Below are 14,627 nucleotides of genomic sequence, written 5' to 3'. Positions count from 1 at the left end.
TACTTTTTATCGTATAAGTTAATGTAGCCAACTTATTTGAAATGTATTTATATACAGCTTTGGAAGTAATTGAAACCTGGACCTTTTTTTTGGTATTCTAACTATTTTCTGCAAATAAATGTTCTAAATGACAGTAATTGCAATTGCATGTTATCAGTAGTTAAAATAAGACCAAAAATGTTCATTTTACTCAAACATACCATCATAATCATCATTCTCTTCTGCTTACCCGAGGTTGCGTCGCGGGGACAACAGCTTAAACAGGGAAGCCCAGACTTCCCTCTCCCTAGTCCAGGGACCATTGAAATGATCAGCTCATCGGCAAGCTTTTCAGACGATAACGATCCCGATCATTTGAAACAGGTGTGTTGCAGCAGGGAGAGATGGGAAAACATGCAGGATAGGCGACCTTGAGGACCGGACTTGTTGACCCCTGCCCTACTCCCTTCATCCAGCTCATCCTGGGGGATCCTGAGGCATTCCCGAGCCACCAGAAGACAGCTTGTCAGGGGGGTCGTCCTCGGGGGGGGGGCTCCTCTCAGTGCTGCTCCTATAAAATCTGTCTCATAAACGTTATGAACAGATTCAAAGGGCAGCCTTGGCCGAGTCCAACCGTTACCCTTCGACGTACTGCCGGCAATGCCGCCCCAACTCTGACACCGGCCCGTACTGTGGCATCCGATACCCCATGCTCCCGGAGCGCCCCCCATAACATCCCCCGGGGTACACGGGTGAAGTCCACAAAACTCCTCTCCAGCACCCCCGAATAGATCTTACCAGGATGGCTGGTACTGTTGCTAATGTAAATGCTTCTTGGGCCAAATAAGAGCAGCGTTTCCCACTACACGCACACACGGAAGGAAGAAGAGAGACACACGGTGGTGTGCAGTGATGGTTAAAATGTGACAAGTTTTTATTTCAAGTTTTGTCGTTTCGAAAAGCTTTGGGGTCGATTTAGGCTCGACGGAGGAGGGAGCACAGTCGAAGGTCACACATCAGCCTGCCAGAAACCTTCCTGCCGCATCTCGTTAAGACTCCCGAAAAAAAAAAAAAAAAAAGGATCCACTTCTCATCATTTCCTGTGCCGCTTTATTTACACCTGTAGCTACCCACAATGCTTTACTTCTGATCACGTCGCTGTTATCATCCCTCCTCCAGATTCACCGTGCAGCTGTGTGTGTGTGTGTGTGTGTAGGTGTGTATGTATGAAAGTGTGTGTAAACAGGCGGTACAACAAACAAGTTGCAGGAGTGGCCACGCCTCCTGGCGGGCTTTACAGGTCGCTCTCCCCGTAGAGGGCGCTGGAGAAGGAGATGTAGTCGAGGGCGCCAGCGGGGCTGTCGGCGCCGACGTAGCGCGTCATGCGGCTGATGCAGTACTCGGCCTGCTCCAGCGGAAGCTCGCGGCGGAGCTCTTCCACTGTGATGTAGTTCTGAGTTGCCGGGGGGGGGGGGGGGGGGGGGGAAACATGTTCTCAGTCCTCGGTCGGATAAGGATGACTCTTGGGTAACGTTAGTAAGTGTGAATTGTTAAATCGGTCATTTCAGAAATTTGGACATTTCAAATCCAGGGTTAGTGAAAGGTCGAGTAAACCGAACATAAATTGCTTGCGAATAATCTAGGACTGGGAAAAAGTCAACTAAAGTGGATAAGCCGACCGCAAATTGCTCATTTCACAATCCTTGACTGCGTTTACATGCAGTCAATAAACTTTTCAAAAACCAAATATTAGCAATATTCGGGTTTTGAAACGCCATGTAAACACCCGCAAAAAACCTAAAGATACACATCTCTGGTTTTTAAAAACCCGAACAAGACCCCTGGGTTACTCCTTTTCCAAGCAAAATATTTGGTCATATAAACACATCTGGGAATACCTGCATTGAAAGGAACATTGGTTCGTATTGTGTGCGTGCTCTATCCGCAAGGAATTTTGGTCTTCTGATTCATCATCGGGAGAAGTGCAGCCACCGGCAGCCATCTTACGTTGCCACCGGCCTCATTTGATTACAACGATTTCTCTGTGGCGTTTTTGACTACGTTTTCTGTCTCGGCGGTGAAAATGCCACAGTGTATTTTTATACACAGATACGTGTGTGTATAAGTGTGCGTCTGAGTTTCGCCGGGTAAAAAAACGCGGCGAAACTCAGACGCAGAGAGCACAGAACGAGAGCTTCAAGCACCACCTGGAAGCTTCTGGGTGAACTCAGGGCTGACTTGAAGCCAGTCACAAGAGGGTGTCATGCCATGTCACAAAACTATGGATTTTATCCCGCGGTGGCAGTAGGTGCTGGTTTCAGAAATCCCAACTGCTGATAAACACGTGCGTACCTTGTCTGAGGCCAGAATCTTGAAGGAGGCCATGACTTGCTCGGCGGTGTCGGTCTCTGCAGTCTCTCGGGTCATGAAGTCAATGAAGGCCTGGAAGGTGACCACGCCAGTATTGTTGGGGTCCACCAGGGTCATGATGCGGGCAAACTCAACCTCTCCCTGTTACACATAGACATAGTGAGCACAAACACACAAACGCTCGCAGACCTAGACAAGTCCAGTGCACTGGTCTAGGCTCACCAGGTCGTAGCCCATCGAGATGAGGCAGGCACGGAAGTCGTCTGGGTCCATCATGCCGTTTCGCTTCTACAAAGACAAATAGCTACAAATGACCTGGCCCCATCTATCCGTTTAAAAAATAAATAAATAAATAATCAAATGTCAACTGGTGACATTTGCGTCCGTCAAGGCGTCACCCTGTCAAAGTGGTTGAAGGAGGCCCTGAACTCGTTGAGCTGCTCCTGGCTGATGCCCTTGGCGTCGCGGGTCAGGATCTGGTTCTCCACCTCGTTGATGGTTCTGGCGATGGTGGTGAGCAGTTGCTCCCAACCCACACGGACGTGCTGCGGAGCATCGCACGGGAGCTTAGCGGACCGGACGAGGAAAAGACCGCACACGTGTGGACGTTACCTCCATGGTGTAGTTGGTGTGCTTGTTGTCAAAGATGAGCGACTCCTGGCTCAGCTGGTGGTCGCCTTCTAGTTTGTCGATGTTGGACTTGTAGTTGATGATGTTCTGCTCGTACTGCTTCAGGCTGTTCATCTGGTCCTCCAGAGAGCCGGCGATGTCCACAGACACATGGCTAATCTCCTGCAGGGGGGGGGGCAGAGTGATATCCGCAAAACGGCACGGCAATGGACGGAGAGCTGACCGTGTTGAATATAAGCGATTGGTCGGGGGCGATAACCGTTTTACAGAGGTGGGCATTCCGTCACTGACGGACGCCTGTTTTGCTGACGGATTGACGAAAGACCTTTTAAAAAAAAAATGGCGGACTGACGAATGACAGAAGCGGGGTTTTAATCCGTCCGTGTGATCGTCACCGACCGCAAAAACGGGCGTCCGCCAGCGACAGACTGTCACCGACGGGCGCCCGTTTTTCCGAGCGGGCCGACGGACTTATCTAATGGGCGATTACAATTGAGTTTGGCAGGAAAACCAACGGATGACAGAGCAGGACGTTTTTTGTAAAATGCCCGCCGCTGCTATCCAAACCAACAAGAAAAGGCATCGGGCGACTCGCTGCACCAGGGCCCGAGTGAAGTTTCAGGGCTCCACTTTAGTTCACGTTAATAAAAATATACAATTTGACCCTTATTATTGTATCAATCTAAAATATCTTACCATTCCCTGCAACAATATTCATCTTGTATTTGAGCCATCATCAAATTTAAAATCTCCAGATGTAAATAAAACCTTTGAATGAGTGAATGAATTCCCCGTCTCCACCGTTACCTCCATCTTGGTTTGTATCCAAGGTCCGATAATGTTGGCCTGGGCGGCAAACTGGCGCCTGAGCCGCTCGTTGGCCTGCTGCCGGGCCACTTCCTCTTGCAGCAGTTGGTCTCTGAGGGGCACCAGGTGTTTAACCTGCACACCGACGTCACGCCGTCACAAAGGGAGCGCCACGTGACTTGGACGCCACTCGACCCGCCCACTCACTCACCGTGTCCCACTTGGTGCCGATGTCCTGGGGCGTCAGGTTGGTGTACGGGTTGATGCCGGACAGTTTGATTCCGTACGTCTGAGCGATTTTCAGGATCTCCGTGTGGATGCCCAGCGTGGCCATGCGCTCCTTGTCGGCCTCAGGCAGCGTGGCCTTGAACTGGTCGTGGGCGGTGATCAGACTCTGCGCAGGCGGACAGGGAAGGGCGGCGGTGGCAGCAAAACCAAGAACAGAACCTTGCGCCTCTCGGGAGGAGGGGCAAAAGAAGAGAACCAACGGCATGCGGTGTTTTAGGGCACCTGGATCTCCTCGATGCTGTGGACGATGAACATGTCCTGCAGGTCCTCCATGGCTCCGTCCATCCAGTTGTTGAAGGGCGCCGCCCTCTTGGCGAACTCCAGGTACAGCTGGTCAATGGTCTCCCACAGCTTCTCCACGCGCTGCGGAGAGGCGGCGGCTGCGTCACGAGAGGCGACGGCCGCAGGCGACCGCGAGCGGGTTTACCGTACCTCCAGGGCGTCCCGCCTCTTCTGGGTCAGAGTGCCCAGGTTGTCCCACTGGTCGCAAATACCCTGACAGCGGGCGTTGACGCCGGCGGCGCCGTGGTAGTCCAGCTCGCTGGAGCGCGACACGGCAAAACGACGGCATGAATACGCAAAGTCAACCGCCGCCGGGGCGCAGCGACGCCAAGGTCTTTGTCGTACTTGAGCTCCTGCGCGATGGCGGCGATCTGCTCCACGCGGTCCTGGTGAGCGGCGAGGTCGCTCTCGAAGGCCTCGTGCTTCCTCATCAGTGCTCGGATCTCCATCAGGGACGCGGACTCGTAGTCCTTCTTGGAGAGCAGGTCCTCCTTACCTGAGTTGGATAAGCGTTAGCCAGGGTTGAGTCCGGGAGGGAAGCGGCGCGCAAGTACGCTGTCGCTCGATAAAACACCGACCCGCGGTCCATGACTCGTGCATGGTGCACTTCTGCTTGAACTTCTCGGCCAGGTGGTCCAGCCTCTCGAGGCGGCGGATCTCTGTGAGCAGCCACTCCTCGTAGCCCTTCTCCACCTGCTCCAGGCCCTTCCAGGCGTTGGCAATATCCTGCGGGACCGAGAGGCCGCCCACCGGTGACTCGCCCACCGGTGACACTCGCGCGCGTGCGGGGACGTGTGCTCACCGACACCATCTTGCCCTCGGAGGGCATGAAGGCGGGTCTGTTGCTGAGCCTCAGTTTGGTTTGCAGCGTGTTGAAGTTGATCTCCAGCTGACACTTCTCCTGCACACGCGGCGGCTTGTGCACGCGGCGGTAGTCGCGGAAGTCCTCCAGCTTCTGCTGCATGGCGCGCATGGTCTGCTCGGGCACGCGGTTCTCTAGCCAAGGGATGGTGCGGCGGATCCACTCCAGGAGCTGTGCTTGGCCCACAAGACATTTTGCTCCCGAGGACAGCCGGTGACCCAAAAAAAAAAACAGGCAAGCGATGCCAATGGGCGTTTCTCACCTCACTGGCCAGTTTCTCATACTCCTCCATCAGCTTCTCGTTCTCCTGGTTGACCGCCAGCACCTTGCAGATACGGTTGGCGGCCGTCTCAGCCTGTCGGGAGAAAGATCAGATTGGCCCGCGCTGTCAAACGTCGCAGCTGCGAGCGCACCGCCTGTTCCAAAAGTGTCGCGCAAAGTGTACCTGCTCGGCGCCAGCAAAGGCGTGGTAGAAGCAGGACACATAGGTCATGATGGCCTTCTCGTCCGGTTTGGGCGTGTTGACGATGTCTGAAGGCCACATTTACAGTTAGCGTGCTGACCTTTACATCATGTTTGGAAACAATACACGCAACGGTCGTTCCAAGTGGGAGAAAGCAACCATCGGTGACTTGAACTGATAATGGCAAAAAAACTTGTGTTTGGGGGTGGGCTTCCTACAACAACAACAAAAATATCTATATTCGGCAGAACCTGTGAGTTTAACGGGAGCGGATCTGCTAAACGGTTGTCCCGAGACGATTGCAAGACTGCCTTCTCCCCTGACCAGATGGCGGGTAAGGTTCCTGCAGATTTCTAAAGTTCCTGCCACCCACATGTGACATCATGGTGAAAAGTGGACAGGGCTAACACCAACTCTCACCTTCAGCGTCCAACATCTTTGGGATGTCCAGGAACTTCTCAGCCACATCGAAGGCTGTGTTCAGATTGCCAATGGGATCGTCCTACGGGCAACAAAACGTCAGCTGTGACAACTGACTACCTGACGGGACTAGAGACATTTCGACTGTCCTGCAGGGAGGGGCTCCGTGAAGAAGAGAAGAAAGGAAGGAAGGAAGGAAGGAAGGAAGGAAGGAAGGAGGCACCTTTCTCAGTTTGGAGTAGTCGATGAGGTCGGGTCTGTGTCTGTGGATGAGGGCGCACAGAGCCAGGCCGTCCTTCCAACTGAGAAAGCGGAAAATGAGGAGGAAACCATAAGGGGTGGACACCAAAAGGGGCGGGACAGAGCGGAGGGCCCGTCCGGACCGAAGGGACAGGACCCTGTGAACTCACCTGATGTGGAAGTTCTGCACGTTGACGTTCCTGTAGGGCGCCGTCTTCCTCTGACACCACAGCAGCAGACCCTCCTTAGCGGACGTCTCTGTACCGTCACAAAAGTGCATATGCGCACCTCTTTATAAACGCACTGCTTAAGCAAAATCTGACAATCGGCAATCGGTTTCAGCTCCTTCCCCTACTGCTATCTGTCGCAGTTGCTAGTTCCTTAGCCAATTCTTACCACAGCGCGCAGTTAGCTAGCTACGTGTGCCCCTGGAAAAATGCATCACCCAATTTACAGAGCAGCTCCATGTCGTTATTAAAATGCATTTTGTGTTTTTCAGGCCACCGTAGTATGTTGAAATATGAAACATTGTGGCTATAGAACCTGCAGGAAGCATGTGCTCAAACGTCCGTCATGTAGTGCGAACCACAGTCAATAACTGTGTTAAATCAACTCTTAACTTTCCCTGAGGTGTCTCTGATAAGTGGACTTTATGGCACCAAACGAGGCGATGGCGTACTGGACGATCTCGTCAGCCTCAGAAGCCTGTTAGCTCGCGCGCTAGCCGGAGGCTAGTCGTAGTTTTAAAGCCTCATTTCATATACCTGCCGATTATTTTCAATGATCGGATGTCTCTCAAAGACGATCATGACCGATTGTCCAGTGACGTGGGTTGAGTAAAGAGTGAATTTTCCCTCCTCCGTCAGGACGCATGAATTATAAATGTTAAACCTGTTCAACAATAGCAAGTCCTTATGTGCGTGGTCACCGAGTTTGGTGGGTCGCGGCCTTTGTGATTGTGCCAGGAAACGGCACGATAACCAATTAGGAAGCTTGCTGAAGCTGACCACAAAGACAGGAAGCGCACGTGCTTCTGTTGAGTGTACAACAAGTCTCTCGAGTCCCTCAACCGCAGGGGGAAGGGTTTGCAAACGCAACGCAGTGACCAGATACGCTAACAGCTAGCATAGAAGCTTCCCTTTCAACTGCTCCGCGTGCGCACACACCTTCAACAGAGATGTCCTGGATAGCGAAGCGCAAGATGATGGTCCAGATCATTCCGAGGGTCATCTTCACATTGCCGTCAACGATTTCTGCGAGCACACACGCACATACGCCAAGTCCGCGTCTAATTCAGAAGTCTCACAGGGTCACGGGGGCGACGATCGGCAGCCCGCTCACCCTCTGCGCCGATGGACACCAGCTTCACGCCCTTGCTGCAGATGAAGTCCAGAGCTTTGTTCACGTTGGCGATCTTGTGGAAGCGCATCTTTCCTTTGTCCGGCTTGGGCAGCCTCTCGCCTGGCCGTGCGCACACGCAAAGTCAGCGTCGCCGTTGGGACAGAAGTGAAGAGGGCTGGTTTTTTTCGCGCGCTGGCCGACCCCCTACCTGATATGACCTCCAGAAGCAACATCAACTTGAGGCCATTTCTGAAATCCTCCTCAATGTTTTCAATCTGTGTGCCGGCTTTCCTCAGGTGGGAGTTACACCAGGCTGTGAACGTCTGACGCACACACAAAACACAGTCCCGGGATGCATTAAAGCAGTTTTGTCACCGTGTTGTCTAAAAAGTTAGAAGAATAAAGGAACACCTATTGTGGAAATTAACCTTTGAATGTAACCGAAGTGCCTTTTAGAGCACCGGATTCAGAAGATGGACGTGCACGCTTAACATATGACGACAGTTATACAAATGGGAACCCCCATCTTATGCCACCGAGTGAACTAGTTCATCGGGCGCCCTTTGCTCACCTAAAAACGCAATTTGTCGATACCCTCATCGTTTTAGTGCGCGTCCAAAATGCGCCAGTTGGGAATCATTGCACAATGGACAAGCGATGAAGTCAAGTGCACTTTTTCGTCCACAATGTTGTAACTGATGCGGATGAGGCACGCCAGATGAAGTGAAACGTTTTACAGTACGGCGGCCGTTTCAGTTTCTGCGGGTGACACGACACCGAATTGAGGTCACTTGCAGAAGTCCCGCTTGCGTTTGATGTGGGTCCCCTGGAGGGGGACCAGCCGAGGGTCCTGGCAGGTGCGGGTCTCCTTTTGCCATGACCAAATTTAGACAGACTCCTAATGCAGCCCTCTCAGGCCACTAGGCCAAGTAGTGTGTGCGCGGAGGGTGGACAAGGTGCACAGAGGCTAAATCGGGTTGCCATGGGACACCAGCGGACAGCTGAGAAGGCGAGATTCCTCAGGCAAGCTCTAAGAGGAAGGGATGGATCGGGGAGGATGACGAGCGCGCACAGGCACTCCTGCTAGCAAGCTAATTGCTCAAGCCCGCATGAAGTCACCCCTCATATTGAAGTCCTGCCCCCACCCTAACTGAGTCACACCTGTTGCTTTCTCAAGTCTTATGAGGTCACTTAGCCACCAGCCCCGCCCCCTCCCTTCCTTCCTTCCTTCACCCACCTGACACACCTCTTAATGATGTTTACGTCACTTGGAGGAATGGTGTGTCCTGGACTCCTGGTCTACTGATAGAGCACTTGTGACCACCACTTGTGACCATCCCCTGTCCACCCCCCCAAAAAAAACAACAAACAAACATGGCTGGGAGATTCACTTGGTGTCCATTCCTTGACGACTTCTAGATGAACTAAGACAGAGGGGGGCGTAGAGTTGGCGGTGGGCGGGTGGATTGGGACATTTCGGAGAGCAAGGAGGCCGGCGTAGGATGGCGAGTATTTTTAGGAGGAAGTGAAACCATCTGTTGGCGTCTCTTAGCCACTTTGGCTAATCTCGTCTGCAGTGGGAAAGCACAACATACGAAGTCCCCCCCCCCCCCCCGCCTGGCCTTGGACACGTAATGACATCATCACTAACGCCTCATTAGATTTCAGGAGCAGTTTGCAGATGGGCTCATTAGTCATCAATGAGGAGCAGGTGCGCGGGATTGCCATTTGTGAGGTCACAAGTGCCCAATTCGAAGGAGCAGGTCACAGGTGTGCTAATTAGTCACCAATGAGTAGGAGGTTTGCGAAACGAATATTAGGGACGTCACCTCAATTCGCAACTAGTAAAAAAAAAAAAAAAAAAAAAAGAACAGAATCCTAATAACAAATCAAAGTTGGGTCAAGTTTTAGCCCGATAGAAGCGTGATTATATTTAGACGCTCCTAGCAAGGGGGGGGTCGTCGATTCGGGGCGGCGGGGGGGGGGGGGGGGGGGGGGAAGGAGGAGGAGGGCTAAGTGAAAGACAACACTGAGAAAGTTCCAAGGCCAAAAATATCCTCATGGCCAAGGCTTGGCGCCAGGAGCAGCAAGAGTAAGACTTTTCATTGGTGAGCACGTTTAAAAAAATAAAGGTGACTTTGAAACTCTTTCTCCGTCACACACACACACATACATGAACGCATGTACACAAAAACGCACACTAGGCGGAGGTGCGTACCTTCCTCTGCTGTTTCTCCCAGGCGGGGTCGAGCAGCAGGTCGCGGTCCCAGTCATCTTCCTGGGTCATGTAGGTCTGCTCGTGGTGGATGGTGTAAGTCATGTGGCTCTCGAGGGTCGTCATGGTGGCCGCTGAAAAGAGATCAACAAGAGGGGGACACGAGCTCTCGTCCTGGGGCCCTCACGCCGTGCTCCACTCTGACCGACTGACTGCAGTCAAGCGGGGGCTGAGGGTCAGGGTTGTGGTCCAAAAAAGGGGCAAGGAGAGGGGGGGGGGGGGGCCAGGACACGCCCCTCGCCCCCATGTGCACCTGTTGCTGCTACTGAAGCCCCAGTGAGGGAGTGCAAGTGGTCATCATCATCATCATCATCATCATAGTACAGGAAATCAGACATGCCACGCCATCGGAAAGGTCACGCCTTCTTCCGGGTGGCAAAAGGCAAATCAATCAATTTATGACAACCATTTTGATAAATGATCATTTAGAGACTTAGTTCATCTCAAGTGTCCAAATCCCTTGATGTCATTTGGTCACTGTGGTGTGGGCTATTGTATAATTTGGCAATTTCTAACAAATTGCCTGTGAGAGGACATCAGTTGTGCTGCTCTCTAGAAAAAACAAAAAAAAACAAAGCTATATTTAGTGGCTATCTATGTCAGCAATGTGTAGTGACAGGCGGAATACTTACATACCTTTCCACTAGATGGCAGAAGGTAAACTTGTGTGTGCACATGTTGCCATTCATACAATAGAATCAAGTAATAGCTTTGGCAGCTTTGGGTGCAAGTAAAAAGGCAGATTTCGCTCCAAGTAAATTTGCGAGGACACTGGCACAAGATCACTATTTCAAGTGTAAGCAATGCAGATTTTTTTTTTTTTTATCACACGTCACTGTTTTGATCATCACACCAATTTTATCACGCAAATAATGCCCAATTAAACTGCAAAATGACATTTCTATATGATGAATTTATTTATCAAGGGAAAACATAATCAACCTATCAAACCCTAAGTGAAAAAGTAGTAACGCCCTGAATTTATTAATTAGTGGTTGTGCCTCCCTTGGAGGGGTTTTAAGTATGAATTGCATTTATATGCATTTATGAATTGTGATTCATATCACAGAATCACAAGTTGACTTATTTAGTGGGACTTTCTGGTATGTTACGGTTCCCACCACACACTGGTAGGTTAGCGCTCCCGGACTCACTCCCCGTCCTATTGCTCGAGTCTGCCTTCCTAGTCCACATGGGGTGACGTTTTTTTTACGGGAATCACACAGGATGGGAGTCACGGGATTAGGACTGTACGGGGTAAAAAGTTTACGGGAGCAGGATTATAAAGTAGGAAAAAAAAAACAAAAGACATATTCCACATTTAGATAATACAACTCCCTATGTAACATTGTCACACGTTATATTTTTGCCATGTTATCTTTTCTGTCACCTAATTCTGTCCGACTGTTTTTCCAATGAACATCCACCTCCTTTCTAATAGGAGTAAACTGAGAGGAGAAGCTACAAAAGAGACAGGACACAAGGAGCTCTTTTCATTTGACCTTTTATTAATTCCTTCCTTTAACATAACATATTACACGAGTCCCCCTTCTGTGATTTTATTCAGGTGTACAACACAACTAGCTTCTCAGAGTCACCATGGTTACGGACGCTGGTCAAGGAACGCAACAAAGACCAAACCGGCAGAGTGCGCCAAGTAACGTAACCCGGACCCCCAACCACCCACACACACACAGCCCTTGTGGGGGGCATCGACAGTTGTCCATTGAAAGGCAACTTTGTATGGGTGCCAAAAAAAAAAAATAAAAAATAAAAAAAAAAAGAACATGTGCGCCGCAAATCAGAAAAGAGTCGGCAACACTCACCTCGTAAGAGCGGCCACCTCCATTTTGCGAAGGTCCACAAGCATCCTAGAACAACTCGGACATTGTTGAACATCTGCAGGCGGCAACAGGCCAATCTGACGGGACGCCGCCTCAAAATGCCACCCCCCCCCCCGCCGCGAACACACCAACAAAGCCGAACAATTTTCATGGTACAGTGAACCCCCGTTATTTCCCAGATCAATTTTCATGCTCCTGCTATATCGCAGATTCTTACGCTTTTACAGTTTACAGGCAAGTCTGACTTTAGGTTGACTGGAAAACATGCAGTGTAATAGCAGAGAAGAAAGAATGCGTTGCCGCTCCGTGTGTGTGTTAAAGTGTCAGTTGTTTTAAGGTTTATAATTAGCATACATCTGCGGTATATTTCAGTGTTTTAGCGACACCTGTAAAATAGCAGACTTTCATTATTGGATGGTTTGGTTGAAAATGTTGGTTTTAAAATAATGGGTGTTTCATTCGCTCGTTTTATGCGTCAAAGTTTAGTGCCTGGACCAGACGACAACATTTTGGTCCCGTTATTGTCCCAGTTTGCTATCGCTAACGACTATCCAGATTGGGCTCGACGTATTTCGATAGGAACGACAAACTCCTCGTAGCGTGCCATAATCCACGATCACCGATTTGCCGACAGAGAAGCCTTGCGATGCCAAAATGAAAAGACTAGCATGTTTGATTTGATGTAACATATCGACAAGAATTCTGAGACATAGTTGAATAGCGTCTTACAACGGCGGTGACGATTTTTAAGGGTTACACTACCAACGACGTCACGACTATCACCGAGGCAGGGGGGCTGTGTGTTTGTCGAGCAATTCATGCTCAGTCTCGTCAATATTTTGAAGCAGATGTAACGCCTCCTCTACTCTGTAAGATTTTTTTTTTCCATATAGATCATGGTGACCAGCAGTGCTTATCAATGCAGCTGCTGGTTGCTATAGAAACCTTAATCACGCGATAAAAAAAAAAATTGATGAGTCAAAAGTGGGGGTTAACGCAGTTAATAACGCGTTTAACTGACACCACTAATATATATATATATATATATATATACACATACACACACATATACATATATATACACAAAATAGTCAAATGGGGTCGAAGGTGCGTTACAAAGCCGTATGTTCACTTATTTGAAAACGTATATGTGCACCGGCATGTGGACGGTTGCTGCAACAACCGATGAAAAAGTTTTCCTTTTTAAATGAAAATAACTTACTTTAATAATCAGGATCCCTCGCTGTACCCTGGCCAACAGTAGAACCCAGGGTGGGTTTTTGCACATTTTGTTCCAGTAAATCCATCCTTGTCGTCTTGTACCAGCCTAATCCGAGCTATTGCTAAGCTAGCAGGGTAGTTTGCTTCTGCGCAGCCCCAAGTTGGCAAACTCCCTTCGTTTGTTGTTATGATGGCAATAGAGGCCAACGGAGAAGTAACGGCAGAGGCATTGATACACTGCCGAGATGGGCTTCATTATCCATACCTGTTTCACAGTTTATTTCACGCTCATTAGCTGGCTAACTATTCGCGGATCCTGCTTCAAGTGCCTCCCGCCAGCCTTCACACGATGCGATTCATACGCAATTCCCACATACATACGTTACGCGCGCTGGGATGCCGTTCAGTTTATACTCAATTTGTGTCGCCACTGCTTCGTGCACAGCCCCAATTATTATATATTATACTGTATATACACTGTACATAATATAGCTAATAAAAAAAAAAACTCATCCAGGCATAAAGTGGGATTGAGAAATAGCTCGACGCAAGCACATTATGCATCTTAGTTGGAGAACCGTGTGAATGAGAAAGTGTTGGTTTCGTCAAGGTGAGGCTGCGCTTTCTTGACATCAAGAGCGAGAACAGGCACTAAGGATTATTTTAAACGGGGCGTCAACCCAAAAGATTCTTTGCAATATGTTCTATGCACTGGGCATTCCGCCGGTGACGGACCGGTCCACGTATGACGGGTCATTTAAAAAATATGAACTAAGCATGAAGCAATCTGAAGCCCATTTTTTTTTACGTCTATGTCATTGTCTTTTACATACGGGAGGGTGCTAGTGGTAGTTTTTTAGATTTGAGAATTTAGATATTTTCATACGTTAAGTTTGTTGAAGTTGGTAGTCAGAAACGCTAACGGAAGCCTGTTTAAAAAGTTTGTCGGACCGGACTGTAGGCGATTACTATTTGGTCTCGCCGGACAAAATGGAGGATAAACGGATGGCGGAAAGGTAACCAGGCTGGAGGCGGAAGACGATAAACGTGAATTTTTTTGTAAAATGCCCAGCTCTCCTGATTAATATTGCATTTGTGGGGTATGAGTTAAAGAGGAAGTCAACCCAAAAATGTTTTTTAAGAATATGTTCAATGCAGGCCCACTAGTTGAAACAAGACATTCTGATTAATATTACGTTTGTGGAATAAGTTTTTAGCCATCTCTGGGGGAGGCCGTTTTGCCACTTCTGTCGACGGAAAATGACATCACAGTTGCTCAGGGTTCAGGTAATGACCAATCAGAGCTCACCTGGTTTCTGAAAGCTGAGCCATGATTGGTCGTTATCTGAGCCCTGAGCATCTGTGATGTCATTTTCAGTCGACAAGAGTGACAAAATGGCCGCCCTCTTGAAAAAAAATGTCCGTGTTGACTACTTCTTTAACGACAGTTTTATCAATGAGTGTTTTATTTGATATTTATGTGTTTTATGTGATAGTGGTAAAAATAACTTAAAAAAAAAAAATGGTTTCTCTAAAATGCATTTTGGAATCCCCCATGATAAACAGGGGTTCACTATACATACACACGCACACACCTTTCATGTG

The 14,627-nt window shown here is 49.4% G+C and overlaps 1 protein-coding gene across 1 annotated transcript; it reads right to left on the bottom strand.

The window, feature by feature from the left end:
• Nucleotides 1-884: 884 nt before the first annotated feature.
• On the bottom strand, nt 885-14,366 carry actn3b (actinin alpha 3b). The gene is made up of 21 exons (XM_086024654.1): nt 9,901-14,366; nt 7,891-8,005; nt 7,683-7,802; nt 7,508-7,594; nt 6,512-6,599; nt 6,325-6,403; nt 6,102-6,183; nt 5,664-5,749; nt 5,481-5,573; nt 5,159-5,389; nt 4,935-5,082; nt 4,702-4,852; nt 4,507-4,615; nt 4,297-4,437; nt 3,998-4,180; nt 3,787-3,921; nt 2,962-3,141; nt 2,748-2,894; nt 2,572-2,637; nt 2,332-2,490; nt 885-1,432 (listed from the first exon to the last, which is right to left on the bottom strand). Exons 1-21 carry the CDS (start codon nt 10,021-10,023, stop codon nt 1,274-1,276), a joined length of 2,682 nt encoding a protein of 893 aa, XP_085880780.1. The 5' UTR covers nt 10,024-14,366; the 3' UTR covers nt 885-1,273.
• Nucleotides 14,367-14,627: the final 261 nt, after the last annotated feature.

Source organism: Filicampus tigris, chromosome 2, assembly GCF_054856515.1.
Source record: "Filicampus tigris isolate MCC_2025a chromosome 2, RoL_Ftig_1.0, whole genome shotgun sequence".
Lineage (NCBI taxonomy): Eukaryota > Metazoa > Chordata > Actinopteri > Syngnathiformes > Syngnathidae > Filicampus > Filicampus tigris.
Note: the sequence above shows the minus strand (reverse complement) of the source record. Positions and strands in the feature narration are given on the sequence as shown.

Coding starts and splice junctions, on each gene's coding strand:
- actn3b (XM_086024654.1), bottom strand. CDS start 10,023: ATGACGACCCTCGAGAGCCACATGACTTACACCATCCACCACGAGCAG. Junction 7,803..7,890: donor GCTTCTGGAGGTCATATCAG/GTAGGGGGTCGG, acceptor GCGCACGGCCAG/GCGAGAGGCTGCCCAAGCCG. Junction 3,922..3,997: donor TCGGCACCAAGTGGGACACG/GTGAGTGAGTGG, acceptor GTCGGTGTGCAG/GTTAAACACCTGGTGCCCCT.